Source organism: Podarcis vaucheri (genome assembly GCF_965113315.1).
Source record: "Podarcis vaucheri genome assembly, chromosome: 2".
NCBI lineage: Eukaryota > Metazoa > Chordata > Lepidosauria > Squamata > Lacertidae > Podarcis > Podarcis vaucheri.
Genome location: NC_138760.1, coordinates 119,876,145 through 119,902,195, shown reverse-complemented (window position 1 = coordinate 119,902,195; position 26,051 = coordinate 119,876,145). Strand labels below are relative to the sequence as shown.

General features: G+C 45.9%; 3 protein-coding genes across 4 annotated transcripts in view; all 3 read left to right on the top strand.

Annotated features, from left to right (window-relative positions):
- The window catches only part of LOC309527523 (uncharacterized protein), a 29,617-nt gene extending 15,219 nt beyond the window's left edge, over positions 1-14,398 (top strand). Inside the window, exons 8-14 of the mRNA XM_082214349.1 lie at positions 741-1,292; positions 1,908-2,003; positions 2,283-2,513; positions 2,844-2,866; positions 10,590-10,711; positions 11,464-11,496; positions 13,534-14,398. Of these exons, the coding sequence (XP_082070475.1) occupies positions 741-1,292; positions 1,908-2,003; positions 2,283-2,513; positions 2,844-2,866; positions 10,590-10,711; positions 11,464-11,496; positions 13,534-14,033 (1,557 nt within the window). The 3' untranslated portion in view covers positions 14,034-14,398. The remainder of the gene's footprint in view (positions 1-740; positions 1,293-1,907; positions 2,004-2,282; positions 2,514-2,843; positions 2,867-10,589; positions 10,712-11,463; positions 11,497-13,533) is intronic.
- The window catches only part of LOC309524957 (E3 ubiquitin-protein ligase TRIM7-like), an 80,483-nt gene extending 65,925 nt beyond the window's left edge, over positions 1-14,558 (top strand). For both annotated transcript variants that reach the window (XR_014216035.1, XR_014216036.1), the window contains one exon: positions 14,385-14,558. The gene's annotated coding sequence lies outside the window, so the exon portion shown is untranslated. The remainder of the gene's footprint in view (positions 1-14,384) is intronic.
- Positions 14,559-16,557: 1,999 nt separating this feature from the next.
- Positions 16,558-25,379, top strand: LOC309524946 (E3 ubiquitin-protein ligase TRIM7-like). Its single transcript, XM_082210206.1, has 7 exons — positions 16,558-17,704; positions 18,191-18,286; positions 18,857-19,087; positions 19,667-19,689; positions 21,004-21,125; positions 22,472-22,504; positions 24,016-25,379. The coding sequence occupies exons 1-7, from the start codon at positions 17,273-17,275 to the stop codon at positions 24,531-24,533; spliced, it is 1,455 nt and encodes a 484-aa protein (XP_082066332.1). The 5' UTR covers positions 16,558-17,272; the 3' UTR covers positions 24,534-25,379.
- Positions 25,380-26,051: the final 672 nt, after the last annotated feature.

Below are 26,051 nucleotides of genomic sequence, written 5' to 3'. Positions count from 1 at the left end.
CTGGGGGCTTCAACCTCCATGTTGAGGCGACTGGCTCTGGGGGTGGCGGCTCAGGAATTCACATCTGCCGTGACAACCGTGGGGCTGTCCCAAGAGGTTGCTGGCCTGATTAATATCGCCAGGTGCACACCAGATTAAGAGGAGAAGCCTCACTTCATCATGGATCAAATGAAACATCAGAGGAAAATGCTCAGAGCATCAACACTGAAATTCCCCCCCCCAAAAAAAAACCACGTGTTCTCTTTTTTCATGAGGAATATGTATCAGCCACCAAACAATAATACTTTAGCAGTATCTAAAGATTAAAAAAAATCACAAGTCAAAAGAGAGGAAACACTTCCCCCACACCAAGAGATAAAAAATAAAAAACTTCCATGGTTCATGTTAATGTAAACCCCTGTTTAAAAGGCAAGCAGCCACGCCTCCGGCCACTCCGATTGGCCAGCCGGGGGGAGTGACGCGGCTAGGAGAACCAATCACGCGGCCGACATCCCTCCGCCCACAGAGAGTTCACTCCTGCAACTCCGGAAGCGGAGAGGTTTTCTCTTCCTCTCCTAAGCGCCTGGCTCCTTGAGTTACTAGCAAGCAGTTCTGCCCGTTCTCTTTGAAAAAGCGAATTTCAATGTCAGAGAGACCCTGTTCTACTGCAATGCATGTCTCTAAGGCAGCCGAAATCCTGAATTTCCCTCCTTGAATTTCCTGGGTGGGGGAAGCAGAACCCCAGATCTCCTTGCTAACGCCACGTCTGCGGAGGGGAAGGGAAATCTCGAGTCACCCCCGGGAATCTCCTCATGGAAAGGAAACGGAGACATCCATTCGCGCGCGAAGAGCAAAGCAAACGAAAGCATCTCTCTCTTCCTGGCGAGGCAGCAGCCATGGCTGCTTCTGGGGGTCCCGTGCAGGATCTCTGCGAGGAAGCCACTTGCCCCATCTGCCTGGAGAGTTTCCGGGATCCAGTGATCATCCCGGAGTGCGGGCACAACTTCTGCCGATCCTGCCTGATCCAGTGCTGGGGGGAATCCGAGGGAGAGGCTTCCTGCCCTCATTGCAGGGAAATCCTTCAGCACAGGACCCTCATCCCCAATCGGCCGCTGGCAAATGTTTTGGAAAAACTCCGTCTTCAAGGTGAAAAGGGGGCCGAAGGAAAGGGGAAGATCTGCGAGAAGCACCAGGAGCCCCTGAAGCTCTTCTGCAAGGAGGACGAAAGCCCCATCTGTGTGGTGTGTGACAGATCCAAGGAGCACAAAGGCCACGAGGTGGTTCCTCTGGAGGAGGCGTCCCAGGAGTACAAGGTGGGAAATCTCTCTGGGTTTCGTTTGGGGATGGTGAGGGTGAATTAGCAACAGAGAAGGGGGTCTTGCAAGAAAATGCTTTAATGTATTCTCCCCTCCGGCAGCCAAAGAGTCACTCGCCAGCAGGAGCTTTTGTGCAGCCTTCTAAAAACCAAACTTCGGAAACTCTGTTCAATAAACATTTCTTTTTTCCTTGCAGGGGATTACAGTGTCCCTAATGTTCCCCTGCAGGAGAAACTCCCCCCCCAGTCCTTCCTCTGGAAGCAGCTCCCTTAGGAAAGGGCTGGAGGGAGGAGCAATGGAGGTGGCAGGGATAGAATCACAGAATGGTGGAGTTGGAAGGGACCCTGAGGGGCATCTAGTCCAACCCCCAACAATGCAGAAATTCTGCCCACAGCTGTCCCTGGTTGGGCTCGAACCACCAACCTTCTGGTTAACAGCCAGACACACTGACCCATTGCGCCACAGGATCCAAGGATGACGAAGGCAAAGACCACAGTCTTTGGGGCAGGGAGCAAGCAGGTGATTCAACTTTCCTGTTATTATGAATATTAAACTCCAAGAATGAAAACAGCAACCAAACTTTGGTTTTGTTTTGTTTGGTTTTGTTTTCAGGATCAGATCAGCACCTGCCTAGACAACATGAAGAAGGAGAGAGAAAAATTTCTGGTGTTTAAAGCAGACACAGAAAAGGAAAGTCAAGACCTGCTTGTAAGCATAATTGTTTCTTTTAAGGTCTTTGGGGGGGGGGCAATGAATGTGGAATAGAGAAAGTGGTTTCTTTTTGAACAGCCCTATCTCTCACAGAGCATGAAAGACCATTTAAAGGAGGGGGTGGGCTTGTAAGTTTTTATGGAGTTCTTTCTCTGCTGAACATGTCAGAAGTGGCCTTCCAAGGGAATTGGGATAACTGGCTTCCTCATCCTTTAACAGGAGGCTAGATGCCTGATATTGGCCCACTGTTCTCTTCTTTCAATCTCTTTGCTGCAGAAACAAACAGTTGCAGAGAGGGAAAAGATGGTGGCTGAGATCAGGCGACTACACCAATTTCTGGAAGAACAGGAGAAACGTATTCTGGCCCAGATGGCAGAAGTGGAGAAGGAGATTGCAGCCCAAAAGGAGGAGCACCTGGCCAGACTCTCCAGGGAACTCTCCTCTCTTGACAGCCTCATCCGGGAGATGGAGGAGAAGCTTCAGGAACCAGAGAGTGAACTCCTGCAGGTGAGGCCTCATCCTGATGTGAGAGGGTGGAGTGTGCTGCTTCAGACTATAGGCATTTTTAGTCACATAAAAATGTTGCTGGAATGAAAACAGTACATGAAGGGTGAAAGGCGTCATTCCTGGGGACGCAGAAGGGAGTCCGCTAGATCAAACCACAGGCCCCTTCATTCTAGCATCATGTTCTCTCATTGGCCAACCAGAGGTCTCTGAGAAGCCTAAACAGTAGTGCTCTCCAATCCTGTGATCCCCAGCAGTTGCCACTCAGCTGCTTAGTATTTATAACTGACTGCAGAAACAGCTCCACTGACATCTTTCGTTCTTTCCCTCCAGGATATTGGAAGCTTCTTGCAGAGGTGAGTGATGGAAAAACCCCTGCCTTATTCTGATGCTATTGGTCTCATCAAGAATCATAGCAAGGAAGCTATTCCTTCTTCCCCCCCATTACATACTTCTCCCTTTTCCCTGATGGATTTATTTCCTCTGCAATAGATACAGAAAAGGGAGACATTCCAAAGGGGCTTCACTATAACTTACCCTTAAATATCCAGTGTATTTCTGGCTTCTGCAGGTTCTTCCTCAGACATAAGAAGGTGAGAAAGGGCCCTGCTGGATCTGGCCAGTGAAATCCCCCCCCCCCAAAAAAAGCCATGTGTTCTCTGAGTTTATGAGGAATATGTATCAGCCACCAAACACTAATACTTTAGCAGTATATAATGATAAAAAAATTGCAAGTAAAAAGAGAGAAAACACTTCCCCCACACCAAAAGATAAAAAATAATAAAATTCCATGGTTCATGTTAATTTAAACTCCTGTTTAAACGGCAAGCAGCCAGTGACCCATCTAGTTCACCATCCTCTTTTCACAGTGCTTAACCAGAAGCCTGTGGGAAATCCGTGTTCAGGATCCGAGCCCAGAGGAGAAAACACAGCTTTAATTTCTAATAGTTCTCTTCACTTTGAATATAACCACTGGGCTACAATATATTAATCATTTGGAATGCTTCACTGGTGTAGTCCTAAAATCTCTGCATAAGGACCCATTATTGTTCACCTTTCTTCAAAAAAATGATATGCATATATCATCTTATTTCCCTTCAATCTCATTTTCATATATTTATTCCCATGTATTATGGAAGCAGGTGTATCGGTTTTTCTTCAACTTCTTCAATGCTTTCTAGATCCACACGTCATCCAGATGCTCCCTTTTGCCAACTCTGCTCCCAAGTCCTAATGATATATCCATGATGCCTTTATCATCAGGATGAGACACCTGCCGAGGACTTCCGGTTCGGCGCCAGCGCTAATGGCTGCTCCCTCTCCGAGCTCCGGAGAGAGGACGGCTCTGCGAGTTCGGGTCTGACCCGCTACGGCAAGCGGGGGACCCCTAAAATCACAGGAACGGAGCCTGTGAACAAGGAGATTCGGTGGGCACCTGAAGCGCCCCCCTTTACCGCAGAAAGAGCCTTTTTAAAGGCTCCGGAACGACAACGGGGAGCGCGGTGCTGAGAATCGCTACCCAGCCCGCAGGGTGAAGCCGCGTCGCCATTAGTGGAGAGCGCCGATTCCCTTCCTGAATAATCTGGACAAAAAAGACCCGTGAGTAAGATTGAACCTTTATTCGTGTCAAAACTACTTGAAATTAGGCTGAAAACGGGAAAGGCGAAAATTAAGGAAGTCTGCCTTCCCCCGACTGCATGACAATTAAAGCAACGAAAGTTACTGAGCTGCATCCATATGGGATATTGTCTTTAACTGCTTGAATCCGACATTTGGACTTTGACTATCCCCTCTAGCTTGCAGGGCAGAGGGGAGGAATAAGTGATTTTATAAGCTGCATGACCAACTTAAAGGAAAGGGAATTCTCTGCAGCCTTCAACCTGGCACAAACTGCTATTAAAACAAAGGAACACTGAACTGACTTGACTCCTGTGAAAGTAACAAAGTGGAAGTCTCATTGCTTATTTGTTACAAAGTTTTGGGACTCTGTGGACACAATATATCAGGGAAGGCTGGGACTCTATCTATTGGGAAAGTGTTGCAATATACATATAGAAGCCTCCCGATAAATTTGCTTTTTAAATACTCTTTGCCTTTGTTTGCGGACATTTTTATTTGCTCCCTCTAGAGGGTAAATTAAAAGTTGCTACGCTTTGGGACAGTGGAATTTTCCTTTAGGAGAAGGCTCTCGTGGGAAACGACCTTGGGATATGAGTGGCCCAGCAGACGAGATAAGCACGAGAGCCAAGACAAGGCAATATCAACAACAGCTACAGCAACACAAGAAAAGAGGCTCGATCTCAGGCATAACCCCTACAGTGACAACAGGACAAGAAAAAGGTACAGCAGTCTCCATGGATGCAGTGTCGCAAGCCCTTCTTAAGATAAACCAGTCTCTGGAGAATCTAACAAAGCAGACGGCTGAAAATACCAAGAAATTGACAGAGAATTCACAGAAATTGACAGATTTAACAACAAGACTTGACCTGAATACAGAATCTATAAACAGGCTTACGCAAGAAAATTCTGCCACACGTCAAATTGCGGAGGAAGCTAGAACTATTGCTGGAGAGACCCAGGAAAAATTAGAACCGATTGCCAGGAAGGTCTATGACCACGACGCAACTCTGGCATTGTGGGAACTACAAAGAAAAGAAAGGAATTTGAAACTACGATCAATTCCAGAGGACGAAGGAGACAATCTTACGGACTTTTTAACGAAAGAGTTTGCTGATTCCTGGGAAGATCTAGAGGAAGACGAATTTAAAATTACAACAGCATTTAGACTGGGCAGAAGACAGAACAGAAAGGCGCCGAGAGACTGTCTGATTACCTTGAGATCGAAGGAGGAAAGAGACAAAATTCTAAGACTGCACTTTGAAAAGGCCTTACAAATTGGGAACTCACCGATACAGATCTTTAAAGACATTCCTAAACATATTTTGGACTTGAGAGCTTCTTATAAGGATTTGGTTTACCTGTTGAAGAAGAACACCATTCTCTTCAGGTGGGAATTTCCACAGGGACTGTCTTTTGACTATAGGGGGAAGAAGGTGAAAATAAAGACGATACAGGATAAAGACAGGTTCCTGCAAAGAAATCAAGAAGATTTACAGAAAGGAACTGTAGACCCAATTGCTGAGCAAAAGAGTGTAATAGACATCCTGAACCTTTCGTTTGGACAGAATCTTCCACCACCAACAGAGGAGGAACAACAATTGGGAGCTGTTGGAGGAATACCAGAAAAATAACAAGATGGCCCTGCAATTCCTTAGCTGGAATTGTAATGGGATGAACAGTCCTTTGAAGAGACGACAAGTATTCCATATTTTGTACAGAGAACAACTGGACTTGATTTGCTTACAGGAAACCCATATAACTAGAGCACACAGGAGACTGCTTATGAATAAAAAATTGGGACAAGAATTTATTTCGTCGGACAAAGTGAAAAAAAGAGGAGTTGTGATTTATGTAAAAGAGAAGTGGGCTCCAAAAATGATGTTCAAAGATGAACAAGGAAGATATTTAGCGGTGGAGATTCAGGTACAAGGAGAAAAATTTCTGATAATTGGGATCTATGCACCAAATGAAGGTAAAGCAGAATTCTTCAAAAAACTCCATGAAACTTTGACGGATTATTTGGAATACAATATGATAATCATGGGAGATATGAATGGTGTAGTCTCTACAAACATGGACAAGACACAAAGATTGACACTTACTAAAGAAGGGAGACTCCCGAAGACTTTCTTCGAAATGACTGAAAATATGGACTTAATAGACATTTGGAGAACAAGGAACCCTCTTGAAAGAGAGGGAACCTTTTTCTCCCATGCAAAGATGACCTGGACCAGAATCGACCAAATATGGGTTACTAGTGGAATGGCTCCGAAGATTAAGAAGGTAGAAATCTGCCCCAAAACCTGTTCCGACCATAACGCCGTGAAGATGGAAATGAAATTTACAACAACTGGTCAGTTTAGATGGAGAATGAATGACACCCTATTCCGAGATAGAGAGATCCACATGAAGGCCCAAAAAACTCTAAAGGACTATTTTGAAATCAATCTAAAGGGCGATGTGGAAAAAAGAGTGATCTGGGACGCAAGTAAAGCTGTGATGCGAGGATTTTTGATTCAACAAAATTCAATAAAGAAGAGAAAACAGAATGAGAAAAAGGAAAATTTTTTGGAAAAGATAAAAGAAGGAGAGAAAAAATTAAGATCAAAACCAAAGTCCCAGGAGATTTTGAGGGAGATTAAGTTGTATCAAACACAATATATGGAATTGATGAACCAAGAGATAGAATGGAAAATAAAGCAAATGAAACAAAAGACATTTGAGTCGGCAGACAAATGTGGTAAACTTCTGGCATGGCAACTTAAGAAAAGACAGAAATTAAATACAGTCACAAGTCTAGAAGTGGATGGAAAAAATATATCTAAACCCAACGAGATAAGAAATTGCTTTGTGAGTTATTTTAAAAAACTTTATTCCCAAGGATTACAAAATGAAGAGGACATAGATAAATTCCTTAATAAATATGGATTACAAAAAATCTCTCATCATAGCAAGGTGGATCTAAACCAGAGAATAACAGAACAAGAGATAGAGGGTGCCATTCAGGACATGCAACTGGGCAAATCTCCAGGGCCAGACGGACTGACTTCCAGATATTACAAATCTTTAAAGGAATGGCTGATACAACCGTTAAAGGAAGTTTGTAACGAGATCTTAGAGGGAAAAAAGGCACCCGAATCGTGGAAAGAAGCATATATCTCACTCATACCAAAGACAGAGACTGAAAAGACTCAACTGAAGAACTACCGCCCAATTTCGTTACTGAATGTGGATTACAAAATTTTTGCAGACATTTTAGCAAAAAGATTTAAAAGAGTACTGATGGAGAAGATTCACAGAGACCAAGCAGGCTTTCTCCCAAAAAGACACCTCTCAGACAATGTTAGGAATATAATAGACATTTTGGAAAAGTTAGAGGTGAACATAAATACTAAAGCAGTTTTGATATTTGTGGATGCGGAGAAAGCCTTTGACAATATTTCGTGGAGTTTTATGAAAAAGAATCTTCATGGGATGGGGGTAGGACAAGGATTTGAGAATGGTATGGGTGCAATATATTCCGAACAAAAAGCTAAGTTGATTGTAAATAATGTAATAACTGAGGAACTTAAGATAGAAAAAGGAACACGACAGGGGTGCCCAATTTCCCCATTGCTTTTTATTTCGGTCCTGGAGGTGTTGCTGAACATGATTAGAGACGACCAGCAGGTTAAAGGTGTAAAGGTCGGAACCAAACACTATAAGTTAAGAGCGTTCGCAGATGACCTTGTTTTGACCTTGCAGGAGCCAAACACTAGTACAAAAAGAGTGTTGGAAATAATCCAACAATTTGGACAGGTAGCTGGATTTAAATTGAATAAACAAAAAACTAAAGTCTTAGGGAAAAACCTAACAGATATGGAAAAGAATAAGTTTCAAGAAGAGACAGGTCTGACGGTGGTTAAGAAGGTGAAATATCTAGGGGTTAATTTAACATCTAAAAACTTGAATCTGTATAAGGACAATTATGAAAAATGTTGGTCAGAAATTAAAAAAGATTTAGAAATATGGTCAAATTTGAGATTGTCAATGTTAGGCCGAATTGCAGTGATTAAGATGAATGTACTGCCTAGAATGTTATTTTTATCTCAAACTTTGCAGATTATTGACAAGATGGACTGTTTCAAGAGGTGGCAGAAAGACATTGCGAAATTTGTCTGGCAGGGCAAAAAGCCCAGAATAAAATATAAAATTTTAACAGATGCAAAAGAAAGAGGGGGATTTGCCCTGCCGGACTTAAAATTGTACTATGAAGCAGCAGCATTCTGCTGGCTGAAAGAGTGGATGCTCCTCGAGAATACAGATATCTTGGACTTAGAAGGTTTCAATAATGCATTTGGTTGGCATGCATATCTATGGTATGACAAAATCAAAGTGCATAGTGCCTTTAAAAATCATATTGTAAGGAAAGCGTTGTTTAATGTTTGGATGAGATATAAAGATCTGTTGGAAAACAAAACCCCTAGATGGTTGTCACCCTTAGAGGCTAAGGCCCACAAGAAAGTTAATATGGAGGTCGGATGGCCAAAGTATTGTGAGATCTTAGAACAGGATGGAGAGAAACTGAAATTAAAGAGCCATGAAAAATTAAAACCCAAAGTACAAGATTGGCTCCACTATTATCAAATAATGGAGGTTTTTAAACAAGACAGGAAAATTGGCTTCCAGGTGGAAAAATCAAAACTTGAGACAGAATTGTTAGAACCCAATACTAAGAATTTGTCAAGAATGTATAACTTGCTGTTGAAATGGAATACACAAGACGAAACAGTTAAATCAGTTATGATTAAGTGGGCACAGGACATTGGTCATAATATTATGTCTGCTGACTGGGAAAGGTTGTGGAACACTGGTATTAAATTTACGGCATGTAGTGCTTTAAAGGAAAATGTGATGAAAATGGTCTATAGGTGGTACATGACTCCAGTTAAGCTAGCAAAAATTTACCATTTCCCTGATAACAAATGTTGGAAATGTAAGGAAACTGAAGGTACTTTTTATCACCTTTGGTGGACATGCCCGAAGATTAAGGTTTTCTGGGAGATGATATATAATGAAATGAAAAAGGTATTTAAATATACCTTTCTTAAGAAACCAGAGGCCTTTCTCTTGGGCATTGTCGGCCAACTGGTGCCAAAAAAGGATAGAACTTTTTTCATGTATGCAACAACAGCAGCAAGAATACTGATCGCAAAGTATTGGAAGACACAAGATTTACCCACCTTGGAAGAATGGCAGATGAAAGTGATTGACTATATGACATTGGCAGAAATGACGAGCAGAATTCGTGACCAGGGAAAGGAGACTGCGGAAGAAGACTGGAAGAAATTTAAGATTTATCTTAAGAACTATTATAAACTTGATGAAGTTTAGAATGTCGAGATTCTACAGAGAGAAAGGGTTGCAGTAATATAAGACTAGATTAAGAAAGGACTATGATGAATTAGGATCGGAAAAAACATTTATAAGTTGCTATAAAATTTGGACATGAGGATGCAGAAAGGGGAGGTATGGGGAAGTCCGAGGAAAGAAGTTTATGAAAGGACATTTTGAAATTATATTTGTTTGTTTGTCTGTTTTTCTTTTATGTTTGTTTGTTATAAAAACTCTTGTAAAACCAATAAAAATTTTATAAAAAAAAAAGAAAGGATGAGACACCTGCCTTGTCAGAAAGCTTCTTGCATTGGAAGGATGGTGGCCTGACTTTGTTCCTCTCCTCCCAGGTCTCAGGAGAAGGAGAACTTGGAGGATCCTCCTGTGGCTTTTCAAACGGGCTTCACTATAACTTACCCTTAAATATCCAGTGTCTTTCTGGCTCCTGCAGGTTCTTCCTCATATGTAAGAATGTGAAAAAGGGCCCTGCTGGATCAGGCCAGTGGCCCATCTAGTCCACCATCCTGTTTTCACAGTGCTTAACCAGAAGCCCATGGGAAACCCATGATCAGGATCCGAGCCCCAGAGGACACTCCCCTCCTGTGGTTCAGAGGCACCACTGCCTTTGACTCAGCCATCGTGAAGAGCAGCCGCTGAGAGCCTTGTCCCCAAACAGCTTCATATTTTGAAAATCTTCCATGCTGAGAAAATACAGCTTTAATTTCTCTACTTTCATTTGAAATGCTTCACCAGAATTGGTGTAGTCCTGAAATGTCTGCATAAGGACCCATTATTGTTCACTTTTCTTCAAAAGAATAATTTGCATATATCAGCTTCTTTACCTTTAATCTCATCTTCAAATATTTCCTGCCATGTATTATGGAAGCAGGTGTGTGTCGGTTTTCCTTCAACTTGTTAGGTGGTCTCTAGATCCACACGTCATCCAGATGCTCCTTTTTGACATAGAACTCTGCTCCCAAGTCTTAATGATAAGATCCATTTATGCCTTTATCATCAGGATGAGCCTTGTCAGAAAGCTCCTTGCGTTGGAAGGACGGTGGCTTGACTTTGTTCTTCTCCTCCCAGGTCTCAGGAGAAGGAGAACTTAGAGGATCCTGCTGTGGCTTTTCCTCCTGCCCTGAAGTGGAGGATCTGGGACGTCTGTGATATGAGTCTCTTCCTGGAGAGAGTTATGAAGAAATTCAGAGGTAGTAAAGAAGGGCTGAAAGTATTGTTAGCTGGATGTTTAGAAGTATTCACAACACTTCAAAGATATAAATCTCTTCCTGAAGGGTATCATGAAGGAATTCAGAGGTAGTAAAGAAGAGCTGAAAATATTTTATACTGGATGTTTGAAACTGTTCATGAAAGGCTCCCAGTCATTAGCAGTGCCAGGAAAACGACAGGGGTAACCTGGGGTGATTATGCACAATCCACAGGAATGTAAGCCTCCCTCAAGTGGTGAGTGTCTGTAAAAAGTTGTCCTTGACCTCTTCCCATCTCTCAGCCAGACTTTGGGTGCTTTCACACATCTCACTTTTTGGTCATCTCCTCTGTTCCTTTGGTCCTGAGATTGATGTAAGGGGGGCAGAAGGAGGGGGGCTGTCCAGGAGCCAGCCAGGAGCAGAGGGGACTGGGGTTGAGGCCTCCCATCATGGAACAGGGGTGTCTGGACCTTGTTGATGGGGAGATCTTCTGGGGGTCTTGCTCCTCCTCCCAAGATTTGGGCAGGACTGACCTTTGACATCACCCCTGCCCTGGTTATGCAGGGGATAGCCAGTATGGAGACCTTCAGACTTCAGCTCCCATAATCTCCAGCCGGCGTGGCCAGTGGTTAGGGATGATGGGACTTGTAGTCCACAACACCTGGCTACAAGCTCATGAGCTCATATTGTTCATTCCAGGTTTGTTGTTTGAATGATGTTGTGGTGCTAATTCTATGTTCTCTTTTCTCTCCCAGACACTGTGGAATATGGACTGCAGCTGCGAAAAGGTACATTTCCGGGTCAAGCAGAGACACTAATTCAGGAGAGAGGGGATCCGCTTCTCAAAAGACCAGGCCACTGCAGCTCTTCCTTCCATGCCTTATTTCCCCTTATTTCCCAGAGGCATCTGTTCCGTGAGAGCAGCTTGCTGGGCTAGATGGGCTCTTGGCCTGATCCTGCAGACTCTTAGGAAGCCCCCAACCCAGGATGCCTGGCTCTTCTGTGCCGAATCTCACTAAGACACAGGGGTGGTGTGAAGCCAAAGGCTCCCAGCACATGAGGGGGAAATATCCCTTTGAGCCATACAGGATCCCCACCCCTTTTATGTAAGAGTAAGGTGTAAGAGTGGGAAATGCATGAACACAAATAGCTCAGAAAATGGCTGCAACAACCTTTGGGGGGCGAGAAGGTGAATGGGTTCTGGGGTCAGTGGAGGGAGCTGGGGGCTGCCTGAGTGTGAACTCCAGTGCTTCAGCGCCCCTGCAAGATGGGGGTCTTGTATTGGAGGGGAGACCTGGCTTTTCTGCTTAAACTAGAGAAACCTGAATAAACTTAAAAGAGCAGGGCAGAATTGCACCACAGACCAGGGGGAAAGGCTCAGTGGGAAGACAGAAGTCTAGTCTGGCCTGATCCTGGACACCACAAAAAGGGAATCATAAGAGCTGGAAAAGGTGCCGTAGATGGCAGCATAAAGGAAACTCCTACTATCTTTAAAAAAATATATCTGGGATTCTTCTAGACAACAGCAGTGAGTAAAATGCATAAAGGCTAATCAAGACAATAAGAAACTAGAAAAACCCATTACATAAAAAAGAGACTAATAGTAGCACTGGCAACATCCCACATCAGACTTAATCTCCAAAGGCCACTGTGCAAATGTGTGTCTGTAAAAAGAAATCACTTGACTAACCGGGGGGGGGGGCAGGGGGGAACGACGGCACTTCAGAGCAGATCTTCTTTCTAATGTCCACCAGCCTGACCAAGTTTAAATAGGCTTCTCATTGTGCTTCTACAGCCCGCTTTTCCCATAAATGTGAGGAACAGGGAAGAAAAAGATGAATCATATAGCAAATCAGGTCTGGGGAGCCTGGATGGGGTCTTTGCATTGAAGGTGACAGGTGAGAATGGCACTTCCTAGGTTTTACTGGGTTTGGCTTTAACACACACTCACACAAAATGTAATAGATGTCAGTTTGAAAGAAAGAATTATCCATTTTCTGCTTCACTCTAACCAAACCACAAGCGATAATCGAGTTTGTTCTTGGCTGACTGCTCATACTTTGCCTTGGGGAAACAGACCAAAGGCCCACACTGCAGAACATGGGAGGGAGTCCCTCAGGAGGTGGTGGACTCTCCTTCCTTGGAGGTTTTTAAGCAGAGGTTGGGTGGCCCCCTGTGGTGGGTGCTTTAATTCAGATTTCTGCATTGCAGGGGGTTGGACTAGATGACCCTTGGGGTCCCCACCAACTCTAAGATCATACGATGGGCTTTCAAGAATCCCAAGCAGGACATTTCACACAAGGGGGTTCTGGGTAGCCTAACCACTTTCTTGCTTTTTCTAAACTACCTGGAAGGATTAAACATTAAACTGGTTAGAAAAGAGCGAGAATACTTGCTGCCAGTTTTACCTGGTATGTCAAGCAGGGTTTGTGGTGTGAGGTAGAAGATTAAGATGTGAATTAGGGAGTCCCTGCTTTGACTCCCTTCTGCCATGAAGTGCGGGGGGGGGGGGCCTTAGACAAGCCACTGCCTCTCAGCCTCAGTTTTCCCATCTGAAAAATGGGCATAGTAAGATTGACTCAACTTATAGGGTCATTGCAAGGGTTCTGTGTAGATAATATGTGCTAAGTACTTCGTACCCTTGGAAGAACTGCAGATGTTTCAAGAAGCATTTTTAAGAACTTGATGAACATCCCTGTCTCAAATGCAGAGCCCTGGAGTCCCTGTTCATTTCAGAGGGGATGCTATTTCTGTCATGTGCCTAAAAAAGAGTCAGCTTCCCAGTTGACATCGTTTCTCTTCTCTTTCCTCATCTGCCCCCACAGAAAATGTAACTTTGGATCCAGACACAGCAAATCCCTACCTCATCCTGTCTGAGGATCGAAAGAGTGTGAGAGAGGGAGACTTCTATCAAGACCTGCCAGACAACCCTGAGAGTTTTGACACACATGGCTTTGTGCTGGGATGTGAGGGTTTCACATCAGGCAGACATTTCTGGGAGGTCACAGTGGGAAGAGAGGAGGGGTGGGGGGTGGGGGTGGCCAGAAAGTCTGTGAAGAGGAAGGGTGTTGTGTCTTTTGATGCTACAGAGGGGATCTGGTGTTTCGGGAACTGGGTCTTTGGGTACGACCCCCTTGAGGCCCCTGTTCCAAGTGAGGAGCCCAAGAGGATCCGAGTGACCCTGAACTGTGAGGGGGGACAGATGTCCTTTTACGATGCTGATACAGCAGCCCTCCTCTACACGTTTCCTGCGGCCTCCTTCTCAGGAGAGACCCTCCAGCCCTTGTTTTACGTGAGGAAGAACGAGAACCTGAGACTCTCTTGACTGAGGGTGCAGACAGGCAAGCATATATTCATTGCCATTATGACATATTCAGTCTTCCCTTCAAGATTGAGCTTACAAGCACTTGAGAAATCATATTTGCAGAACTGTGATTGGCCATCCCTTGCGTCAATCATGATGCAACTCCCTCTTCCTGGGCCAGCTTTTTAAACGACACTGGTTGATTGGGTCCCCTTTCAATCCCCAAACATAGGAAAAACATAGGAACATAGGAACTAACCCTACACACATTCCTGTTTCAATGTAGTTCTCTCTCTAACCCCCAACTCTGACTTAAGATTTCTAGAGAAAATACTGTCATTTGTTCCTGAATAAAATAGGAATTATGCAAAGAGCATCACTTGAAACCTTTCTCAGCCTCAATCCTGTTCTCAGATTCCCTTTTCCTCCTCCAAGATCTCCACTGGCCAGGGAGATGGAAGTTCCAAAATCCCTTTTTTTTTGCTACTCCTCAGGGAAGCTTATGTGGCAATTCAGCAAAATCTCTATATCCAAAGAGAAAGAACATGAGAGACCTCATGGGGGGGGGGGGCTTTGGTAGTGGGGGAAAGAATTTCTAAGTCCACCTTGCTTCCCGGCCTCTAGAAAGGTCAAGATCTCTGGCTTTGGACAAGTAAGGATGGTTGCTTGGGGGGCATTTTTGAGGGTCTTCCTGACTTATGCAATATTGCCCTTGCATGCACAAAGAGTCGGACACGCCTAAACAACAACAAAAATGCTGACCCCAGAAATGTAACCCCCCACGTAGGTCTTGGGCCTTGAGGTAACAAAATCCTCTCTGACAATAAAGAGCCTCTGTCAGAGGCAAAGACAATCTAGAGAATGTTAGGGGTGTGTGGTAAATTCCCATGTATACAATTATTTTCTCCAAGGTGCTTCGTAGTGAATAGTCAGATTGTTGTTGTTTAGTTGTTTAGTCGTGTCCGACTCTTCGTGACCCCATGGACCACAGCACGCCAGGCACTCCTGTCTTCCACAGCCTCCCGCAGTTTGGTCAAACTCATGTTGTGCCCCCCCCCAAGTTTTTAGGCAATCTATGGGTCTGAGGATACCCACCCCCCAACAGGTTTTTACTGTTTCCCCCGTGACGCCTCATCCCTTCTGCTCTAGACTGGGCATCAACTCCACAGAAATCCTGCCCTGATCAAAGGAAAGTATGGTGTGGGAGACAGGGGGGAAGGATCAGGGACCCACAGCAGAGGCAGCTGGGGGGTGTTACGTGTGCCAGGCCTCCCTCCGACCTGAGGAACTGATATCCTATCAGCCAGCCCTGAGGACCATGTAAGGTTGCCTGTTAATAAAGTTCCTCTCCTCCATTACCTGATTGTGGGTGAGGAGGCTGTATTCCTGAGACCTGGATGGGTAAACAAGGTGGAGTTGGTCTCACCCAGTTGTGCCCACCTGGCTACTCAGTGCAGGATCAGGGCAGACTTGAGAGCCAGCAAGTGGGGGGTTGCTGTGGTCTAGAGAGATTCTCTTTCTCTCTCCAGATGAATGGGGATCTACAGTGTTCGTTCCTGGCACTGGGTAATTAATTGGGACAGATTTGGGATTCTGCTGGCTGCTTCACTTCCCAGCAGCCCCCCAGCCTAGGTGGCAGAGCCAGTCTTGGTGGCAGAGTTGAGGGCTCCCAGACTGCTTCATCTGGGGGGGACATCCATGTTGAGGCGACTGACTCTGGGGGTGGCGGCTCAGGAATTCATGGCTGCCTTGACAACTATACAGAACCAATAAAACAACAAAAAACAAGAACAGAACAATTGTGCAAAAATTAATCCCCAACCAAATATCCATCCCACCCACCCACCCCCCAAAAAGGAAAAAAAGAAATAAAAATTTTAATTGCCACCGACTGCTTGAGGACATTTTAAAACACATTAACCGCTTGGAACAGGGAAGCAATGGCAGAACACTTCCCACACTTCCCCAAAAGTTTGTTCCAAATAAGGGCTGGGCCAGTTGGAAAGGCCTTGGAAGGAAGAAGAAGAAGAAGAAGAAGAAGAAGAGGAGTTTGGATTTGATATCCCGCTTTATCACTACCCGAAGGAGTCTCAAAGCGGCTCACATTCTCCTTTCCCTTCCTCCCCCACAACAAACACTCTGTGAGGTGAGTGAGGCTGAGAGACTCCAGAGAAGTGTGACTGGCCCAAGGTCACCCAGCAGCTGCATGTGGAGGAGTGGAGACACGAACCCGGTTTCCCAGATTACGTGACTACCGCTCTTAACCACTACACCACACAGTCCTCCCCACAGCCAATGGTCCGAGGCCTCACCGCAGCAGGAGTCCCTTTATAGCTGGGAGAGAGGCCCTGGGGCAGTTGGAAAAGGCCTTGGAAGGGAGCAGGCCCAAATTAGACCCAAAATTAAGAAGAGTGCCCTCACATCAGCATGGATCAAATGAAAATGTCAGAGGAAAATGTTCAGAGCGTCGACACTGATTTTTTTTTTAAAACACTGATTTGAAACGAATTTTATGAGGAATGTGTCAACCACCGAACAAGAATAATTCAGCAGTATAGTGGTACCTTGGGTTACATACGCTTCAGGTTACAGACTCCACTAACCCAGAAATAATACCTCGGGTTAAGAACTTTGCTTCAGGATGAGAACAGAAATTGTGCTCCGGCGGCGCAGCAGCAGGAGGAGGAGTCCCCATGAGCTAAAGTGGTGCTTCGGGTTAAGAACAGTTTCAGGTTAAAAACGGACCTCCAGAATGAATTAAGTACTTAACCTGAGGTACCACTGTATAAAAAGATTAAAAAATGACAAGTAAAAAGAGAAAGAACTCTTCCCCTCACCAAAAAATAAAAAAGAAAGATAAATGATTCCATCCATGTTACTTTTTCTGAGAGGATGGCCAGACTGGAGATGGGATCAGTGGATGTAAAAAAAGCAGGAAGAAGCTGGACCTGAAAACAGCTTTGAAATTCCCCAGGTTGGTGGCTGCTGAGGGGTCTCCAATTGTCCCGTGATTGTGCCCTGAAGCTGGAAAGATTTAAAAATGAATTTCCATATCAAAGCCTTAAATCCACGTCTCAAAGGCAGCAGAGATCCTGAGTCACCCTGCTTGGGTGGGGCAAGCAACATGCCAGATCTCCTTTCTAACTCCACATCTGCAGTGCAAGGAAATTTTGAGTCACCCCCTGGAAAGGAAATGGAAACACATCCATTCGCGCGCGAAAAGCAAAGCAAAGGGATCCAAGCTCGCTCTCTTCCTGGCGATGGCTGTTTCTGGGGGTCCCGTGCAGGATCTCTGCGAGGAAGCCACTTGCCCCATCTGCCTGGAGTATTTCAGGGATCCGGTGATCATCCCGGAGTGCGGGCACAACTTCTGCCGAGCCTGCCTGATCCAGTGCTGGGGGGAATCCGAGGGAGAGGCTTCCTGCCCTCATTGCAGAGAAATCATTCAGCACAGGAACCTCATCCCCAATCGGCCGCTGAAAAATGTTGTGGAAATACTAGTAGCCGAGAAAGTCTCCCTTCCAGGCGAAAAGGGGGCAGAAGGAAAGGGGAGGGTCTGCGGGAAGCACCAGGAGCCCCTGAAGCTGTTCTGCAAGGAGGACCAAAGCCCCATCTGTGTGGTGTGTGACAGATCCAAGGAGCACAAAAGCCACGAGGTGGTTCCTCTAGAGGAGGCGTCCCAGGAGTACAAGGTAGGAAAAGGCAATGGGTCTCGATTTGGGGTGCAGTGGGAACACATAGGTGTGCACAAGGGAGACTTGAAACAAAATGCTTTACTACACACACACGCCAGACAAGAGAAAATCTCCAGTAAGAGATCCTGGGCTGCTTCACAGGGACCAAATTCTGGGATGCACAAGGGTGACCCAAGCATACTACAGTGGTACCTCGGGTCAAGTACTTAATTCGTTCCGGAGGTCTGTACTTAACCTGAAACTGTTCTTAACCTGAAGCACCACTTTAGCTAATGGAGCCTCCTGCTGCTGCTGCGCCGCCAGAGCACAATTTCTGTTCTCATTCTGAAGCAAAGTTCTTAGCCTGAAGCACTATTTCTAGGTTAGCGGAGTCTGTAACGTGAAGCGTATGTAACCCGAGATACCACTGTATTTAACTTGCCTATTATCTGTATACTAAAACGTTTGTTTTTAAAGAAAGGAACCAAACTGTTTTCTCTTCAGGATCAACTCTGCAGCTGGATAGAAATTCTGAAGAAGGAGACGCGGGAAACTCTGGCAGTTAAAGCAGACTTTGAGAAGGAAAGCCAAGACCTGCTTGTAAGTGTTGCTCTTCCCGGGGTGTGGAAAAGTGCCATATATTTCAGAATCGCTGTCTGAAATCCAGAAAGGGGTGTATGTGTGTGTGAGAGAGAGGGGTGTGTGTTATCTAATGCACCCCCTTACTATTTATAATGGCCTGATTGCCCAAAGAACATGAAATAGCATGGGGTGAGGGGTGATTGTAAGCTTGCTTCTGAATATTGGTGCGAATGTCAGATGTGCCCTTCCAAAGGAATTCTCAGAACTGATCTCTTGAGTCTGCAAAGCCTCGCTCTTGGTTCCTGAGACTCAACGTCTGTTCTCACCTTTTCACTTTACAGTGGTACCTCGGGTTAAGAACTTAATTCGTTCCGGAGGTCCGTTCTTAACCTGAAACTGTTCTTAACCCGAGGTACCAGTTTAGCTAATGGGGCCTCCCGCTGTCACCGCATGATTTCTGTTCTCATCCCGAGGTAAAGTTCTTAACCCGAGGTACTATTTCTGGGTTAGCGAAGTCTGTAACCTGTAACCTGAGGCGACTGTAACCTGAAGCGCCTGTAACCCAAGGTACCACTGTATTTGCTGCAGAAACGAACAGAATCAGAGAGGGAAAAGATGGTGGCTGAGTTCAGACGGCTACGACGGTTTCTGGAAGAACTAGAGAAAAATCTCCTGGCCCGGATGGCAGAGGTGGAGAAGGAGGTTGCCAGGAAAAGCGAGGAGCACTTGGCCAGACTTTCAGAGAAGCTCTCCTCTCTTGAAAACCACATCAAGGTGATGCAGGAGAAGTTTCAGCAGCCAGCCAGCGAACTCCTGCAGGTAAAGTCTTATTCTAAAGTGACAGAGTAGAGTGTACCAATCCACATTACAAACAGGGAGATACCATTTTTTGAAATCTCCCCCACCTCCCTCCCCCACAGCCCAGTACTTCCCTCCACCCGTGTGCGATCTTCTTTACCTACTATTATTTTTGTTATTCAATTTATTTGTTATTCCATCCATAATATATTATTATTCTATCTCCTTGCGCCTTTTAATTTTTAAGCTCCAGCACTGACTTTTTTCATGTAAAAAAGTAGCCAGTCAGGGGAGGAAGGCTGAACTGGTACACATTATCCCAGTCTTCAACACTTTCCAGCCTGAAACTCACTTTTAAACCAAACATGCATTTTTTAAAAAAACTGCCCCTGCACAAATGGCTGTACTTTGCCATTTGACTCACTTATCTTACGATTATAGATGTGTGTGTATTTGATGGGGAAGGTTTGGTTTTGCACTTGGCCTATATATATATATATATGCCTGTTTCTGCTTGAGCTGTTGAGCGTTTGAAATAGACCCACTCCATGTTACACAGGGAAATGTCTTCACTGAATCTCCCTTTTTATTTCCCTCTAGGATATCAGAAGCTTCTTACAGAGGTAAGCACAAAGATCACCTAGGATCACTGCCGGGGAGCAGACCCAACTCAGGCGTAGAAAACGATAGGAATATGTTAAGGAGGAGAATGAAACAACAGTGACCTTACTATATAGTGGTCATGGGAGATTTCAACTTCCCCCATATCTGTCGTAACTCAACCGCTGCCAAGAAATTAAGGTCCCACAAATTCCTCCATTTCTGTGATGCTAGGATTCTAATTAAGATTCCACACCTACATAGAACTGCAGAGTTGAAAGGGACCCTGAGGGTCACCCAGTCCAGCCCCCTGCAATGCAGGAATCTCAACTAACTCATATAGTACATATAGGCCATCCAACCTCTGCTTAAAAATCTCCAAGGAGGGAGAGTCCACCACCTCCTGAGGGAGTCTGTTCTGCTGTCATACAGCTCTTACTGCTAGAAAGTTCTTCCTTAGTTGGAAACTCCTTTCTTGTAATTTGAAGCCAGTGTGGTGTGGGAGCCAGTATGGTGTAGTGGTTAAGAGCGGTGGACTCATAATCTGGTGAACCAGGTTCGCTTCCCCGCTCCTCCACATGCAGCTGCTGGGTGACCTTGGGCCAGTCACACTTCTCTGAAGTCTCTCAGCCTCACTCACCTCACAGAGTGTTTGTTGTGGGGGAGGAAGGGAAAGGTAAATGTTAGCCACTTTGAGACTCCTTAGGTAACAGTAAAGGAACCCCTGACCATTAGGTCCAGTCGTGACCGACTCTGGGATTGCGGCGCTCATCTCGCTTTATTGGCCGAGGGAGCCGACGTGCAGCTTCCGGGTCATGTGGCCAGAATGACTAAGCCGCTTCTTGCGAACCAGAGCAGCGCTCGGAAACGCCGTTTACCTTCCCACTGGAGCGGTATCTATTTATCTACTTGCACTTTGACGTGCTTTCGAACTGCTAGGTTGGCAGGAGCAGGGACCAAACAATGAGAGCTCACCCTGTCACGGGGATTCGAACCACAGACCTTCTGATCAGCAAGTCCTAGGCTCTGTGGTTTAACCCACAGGGGCACCCGCATCCCTTTGAGACTCCTTAGGGTAGTGATAAAGTGGGATATCAAATCCAAACTCCTCCTCCTCCTCTTCTTCTTCTTGTCTTACCCTTCAGAGCAGGAGGAAACAAGCTTGCTCCATCTTCCATGTGACAGCCCTTTAGATATTTGAAGATATCCTCTCAGTCTCATCTTTACCGGGTTAAACATGCCCAACTCCTGCAACCGTTCCTCATAAGGCACGTTGCTTTACAGAGAGCTGCTCTTCACTGGAAGGATGGTGGGTTGATGATGGTCTTCTCCCCCAGGTCTCGGGCAAAGCAGAACTTGCAGGTTCCTCCTGTGGCTTTTCCCTCTGCCCTGAAGTGGACGATCTGGGACTTCTGCGATATAAATCCCTTCCTGATGGGTGTCATGAATAAATTCAGAGGTAATGAAAAAGAGCTGCAAGGTTTATGTTAAAAATTGTGCACGAATGCTTTGAGGTCATTTGCAATGTGAGCAAGGCTGGGAAATAGAATAATTAGGCAATGAAAAGGCAAATATACTTAATTGCAGAAAGGGCTATGCTCAAACATAGTCTGGACAACTGCATCTGCTCATTTGTAGATGCTATGGGCTTCAGCCTTGTTTAACAGTGGGATGGGGGAATGATTTCACATCGTCCCAACTCTGGGTCCCTCTAGCTCAATATTGTCTACAGTGATGCTCTCCAGGAGTTCAGGCAAGAGGCGTTTCCATCCCTCCCTGGACAGGCCAGGGATTGACCCTGAGACCTGGGACGGCTGAAGATAAGGCTGTCCTCCAATGGCAGCAAGCCTTAACTCCCCACTCAAAAACCTGGGAATTCAAACCACCCTCTCAGTCTGGGGAGCTGAATTTGCAGCCAAAAAAAAGGGACAGCTGAGACTCGTTCTCCACTTCCCAGGATCAGGAGGGTTCAGCTGAGATCTGGCAGCTCCTCAAGGTTTCTGGGGAGATCAGTGAGTGGGGGTCCCTGTTTTTCCAAGTTTGTAAGTCCAGGCACCACCCCTGCCCTGATGTATGCAATGAGAATCAACATGGTGGCTTGCCAATGTTTTTGCCCGCAACTCCCATCATCCCCAGCCAGCATGGTCAGTTCCTAGGAATGATGGGACTTGCAGTCCATAACATCTAGAGGGCACCATGTTGGCCACCCCGAGCTATAATGCTGTGAGCTCATCGAATTGTAGGGGACCTTTTCCCAAATGCAAAAGGGTTCATTCTTAATGGATATTTGAAGTAACGACAAACCACCGGTGGAGGAGAAAGTCTGGATTTATTGAGCAAAAATAGGACATTAGACCCACATACAAAAATGCAAATCCTCACCCAAAGTCAAACAAAAAGGCAGGCAATCAACAAGCCATTAACACAGAGGAACTAAACAACCAACAAACAGCCACATCTCCCTCTTTACAAGGGCACAATACTAGACTATCGGTAGAATCCCTCCTTCCAACTGCAAGGAGGCCCAAGGACGAGCTTAGGTCAGTATTGAATGAAAGGTTAATTGCACAAGGCGAGCTCCAGCTCCTAAATCACAATTCTTCCGCATTTCCACTAAAGGGTCATCTAGTCCAACCCCCTGCAAAACCGGAAATTTTTGCCCAACATGGGTCTTGAACCCGTGGCCTTGAGATTAAGAGTCTCGCGCTCTACTGATGGAGCTACCAAGGCTCATGTTATCATTACCAGGTTCTGACCAGGAATGGTGGTGTGGCACTGAGTCTCTGTTCCCCTTTCCTTCTCCAGAATCTCTGCGGTCAGGACTTCAGCTGAGAAAAGGTAAATTTCCAAGTCTGTTTGGGGTGAAGAGCTCCAAGAGATCTCCTTCAGAAGGGGGTCGTTGGAGGCGCATTTCACGTTCTCACATCTGTGTCCGTTCACCAATAAAGACTGGCAGAACATAGGTGTTGGCAGCACACAGCTTAAATGATCTGGCAGGTGGATCCACTGCCCCACATCAGAGAGATCTCTCCCCATTTGCTTTAAGCTCAAAGAACCCAAATTCTGTTGTGTGTCCTCTTCTGCCTGTGACTCACTCAGCTATGTGTTTTTCTTCATGCACAGACAATAAGATTATATCCTCCTTAGCCATGAGTCCAGACATGTTTGCTTTCAAGACCTCACAGATATTTCTTTGTTATTTTGTCAGGGATGTTTTTAACCAAAAAAGGAAGGCGACAACTCTGCTGGGGCTAGAGCTCCATTAACTCCTCCTAATCTAACTTCTAATGGGATGCGGGTGGCGCTGTGAGTTAAACCACAGAGCTTAGGACTTGCCAATCAGAAGGTTGGCGGTTCGAATCTCCGTGACGGGGTGAGCTCCCGTTGCTCGGTCCCTGCTCCTGCCAACCTAGCAGCTCGAAAGCATGTCAAAGTGCAAGTAGATAAATAGGTACCCCTCCGGCGGGAAGGTAAACGGCGTTTCCGTGTGCTGCTCTGGTTCGCCAGAAGCGGCTTAGTCATGCTGGCCACATGACCCAGAAGCTGTACGCCGGCTCCCTCAGCCAATAAAGCGAGATGAGCGCCACAACCCCAGAGTCGGCCATGACTGGACCTAATGGTCAGGGGTCCCTTTACCTTTATCTTTAACTCCTAATCTCATAAAATGAGGGAGGCAGTGCAGGATGTGGAGACAGAAACCTGGTCTTCTCCTGGGCATTTTATCCTGGACATTTTAGCAGCAGGTGGGTAGCAGTGTAGCAGGACTGGGTGATATATCCATATATTGTCCAAAACTGGTTTGAAATCCATATTGTGATAATCGGTTTCATAATTTTTGACCTGGTAATATATCACGAATCACGATGTGTGTATGTGTGCTATGCAAAAAACACAGTGTAGGAAAAGCCTGGAAGCCAGCCAATGCTTCTTTCACTTCCGGCTGCCCCTGTTAACTCTGCCAGCTCAAACACTCCTTTGCCTCATGCAGGGGGCAGCGAATCTGTTGGTGCAGGTGCCCCAGAAACAATAGCCAACAGCCGCATTGGACGTTCAGTTTTGAAAAACTTTCAGAAACCAGATCACTTACTTCCAGGTTTTCGGCGTTTGAGAACCAAGGCGTTTGAGAACCAAGGTGCCACTGTATCACCCAGCCCTACAGTGAAGCTGCCCCCAGGAGCCTGCTGGCCTGAGGCAACTGCCTCACCATGCCTCTTGGGCAGGCCGGCATTGAAGCCTTGTTGACAAAATAAGGAAGCGCTTTCCCCTGCCATATGTTTAGACGCAATCCAATCTCCCGGCTGACGTTGCTGGTCTTCTCTTTCCTCCCCTGACCCCCCACCCCATTGCAGAAAACGTAACTTTGGATCCAGGCACAGCCCATTCCCTGCTCATCCTGTCTGGAGATCTTAAGAGTGTGAGGAAGGGAGAAAGGCATCAAGACATACTAAACAACCCGAAGAGATTCGACTACCAATACTACGTGCTGGGACGTGAGGCGTTCAGGGAAGGCAGACGTTTCTGGGAAGTGGCTGTGGGCAGCGAGGGGGAATGGGCCGTGGGGGTGGCCAGAGAGTCGGTGAAGAGGAAAGGAGAGTTCATCCCTGGTCCTAAGGAAGGTTTCTGGCGCATAGGGAAGTGGAGTGATCAATACAGGGTCTCCACACGCAATGGGCCCCCTGTTTCGATTCTGGGTGGGGAGCCCAAGAGGATCCGAGTGGCGCTGAACTGTGAAGGGGGACGGGTGTCCTTTTACGATGCAGACACAGCAGCCCTCCTCCACTCATTCTCAGAAGCCTCCTTCTCAGGAGAGACCCTCCAACCCTTCTTTTATGTGAGCAAGAAAGGCATCCTGAAACTCTCTGCCTAAGGGTGGAGACAGATGGGCATAAACTCACTGCACTGATACAGCTTCCTCCCTGGCAGTGGCGGGCTTTGGCAACCTTTAGTAACCTGGTGCCCTAAGCAAGGTCAAAATCTGCCAACCCCAAATGGTTTTTCTAAGTCGCAGGCATTCTCAATTTTGCGCCCCCTTCAGCTCAGTGTCCTGTTCACCCTAAATGCAGGATCAAACCCACAAGGTTACTTCAGCCCTGAGGAGCCGTAAGTTGCTGCAGAATGATTGGCTGGCCCATGTGGCATTCACGATGCCACGCCTCCTTTTCAACCCAGTTCTGTACAAGGGGTGCTACCCAACTGAGCAGACCCCTTTGCATTCTTTGACAAAGCTGGCCATGTTTATTAACTTTGAAGGGTATACTCTGAATAGGACTAGCATTGGGCACCACCCACAGCAATGATTTTGGCTGCCTCTTGGGTCAATCCAGAAGACTGTCAAAAGCATTTTAGTGCCAACTTCTCCTAATAAACACATGTCTATATGCAGTTTTGACCAATGCACACATTCCCCCCCCAATATATTTCTCCTAGCATAATGCATCTTTGTATGTTATTTTCACAACAATATTCATTTTCACGCTGCCAGTTTTTGAGCACTTTCACCCAATAAACGTATTATTGTGAGCATAGGTTTGGCTTGGGAAATGGCATTGCAATATTTGGATAAATGTACATTTCAATGGATAGCTATGTTTTAGGTTGTCAGGTTGCTGTTGGAATGTGTGGGTCAGATTGATTCAGTTTTCAGTAGGTTCTTTTTTTAATTATTTTTTAAAACACATTTTTATTTTTATTAAAGATTTGTTGGTTTACAAAAGTATGAGCAATGTCTCTTTTTTCAAGTTACGCTTTCTACAGATCAGTTTCATTTGTTGAGACGTTAGTGTTACATTAGGAAGAAAAGGGAGAAAGAGGTGGAGGGGGGCATGGTGAGTGGGGGTGGGGTGGAAACGCTTCCATTCTACTTAGTGTATGTGTGGGGTTTTGTGTCAGCGTCACTTGTGCAGGTTCTCTTTACTATTCACTCGTACAGTGGTACCTCTGTTTGCGAACGCTTCTGGTTACGCACGCTTCGGGTAATGAGCTCCGCTAACCCAGAAGTACGTGCTCCTGGAAGCAAACTTTGCCCCTGAATGCGAGTGGAAATCGTGCACCAGAGGCACACGCACAGCAGGAGACGCCATCCTCAGGTTGAGAATGGTTTCCCGTTATGAACGGACCTCTGGAACGGATTAAGTTTGTAACCGGAGGTACCACTGTATTCCTTTGGTGGTGAGGGAGGTTGGGGTTGGCTTAGGGGGATTAAGGAGGCAGAGGAAATATTTACAGTGGTACCTCTGGTTGCGAACGGGATCCGTTCCGGAGGCCCGTTCACAACATGAAAAGAACACAACCTGCAACGGTGCATCTGCGCACTTGCAGGTTGCAATTCGCCGCTTCTGTGCATGATGTCATTTTGTGCGTCTGCGCATGCGCGAGCAGCGAAACC

Excerpts from the sequence above, each read along its gene's own strand:
- LOC309524946 (XM_082210206.1), top strand. The coding sequence starts at position 17,273 with ATGGCTGTTTCTGGGGGTCCCGTGCAGGATCTCTGCGAGGAAGCCACT. Across the intron at positions 17,705-18,190 it reads AGGCGTCCCAGGAGTACAAG|GATCAACTCTGCAGCTGGAT; the intron begins GTAGGAAAAGGC and ends TTTTCTCTTCAG. Across the intron at positions 21,126-22,471 it reads TGTCATGAATAAATTCAGAG|AATCTCTGCGGTCAGGACTT; the intron begins GTAATGAAAAAG and ends TTCCTTCTCCAG.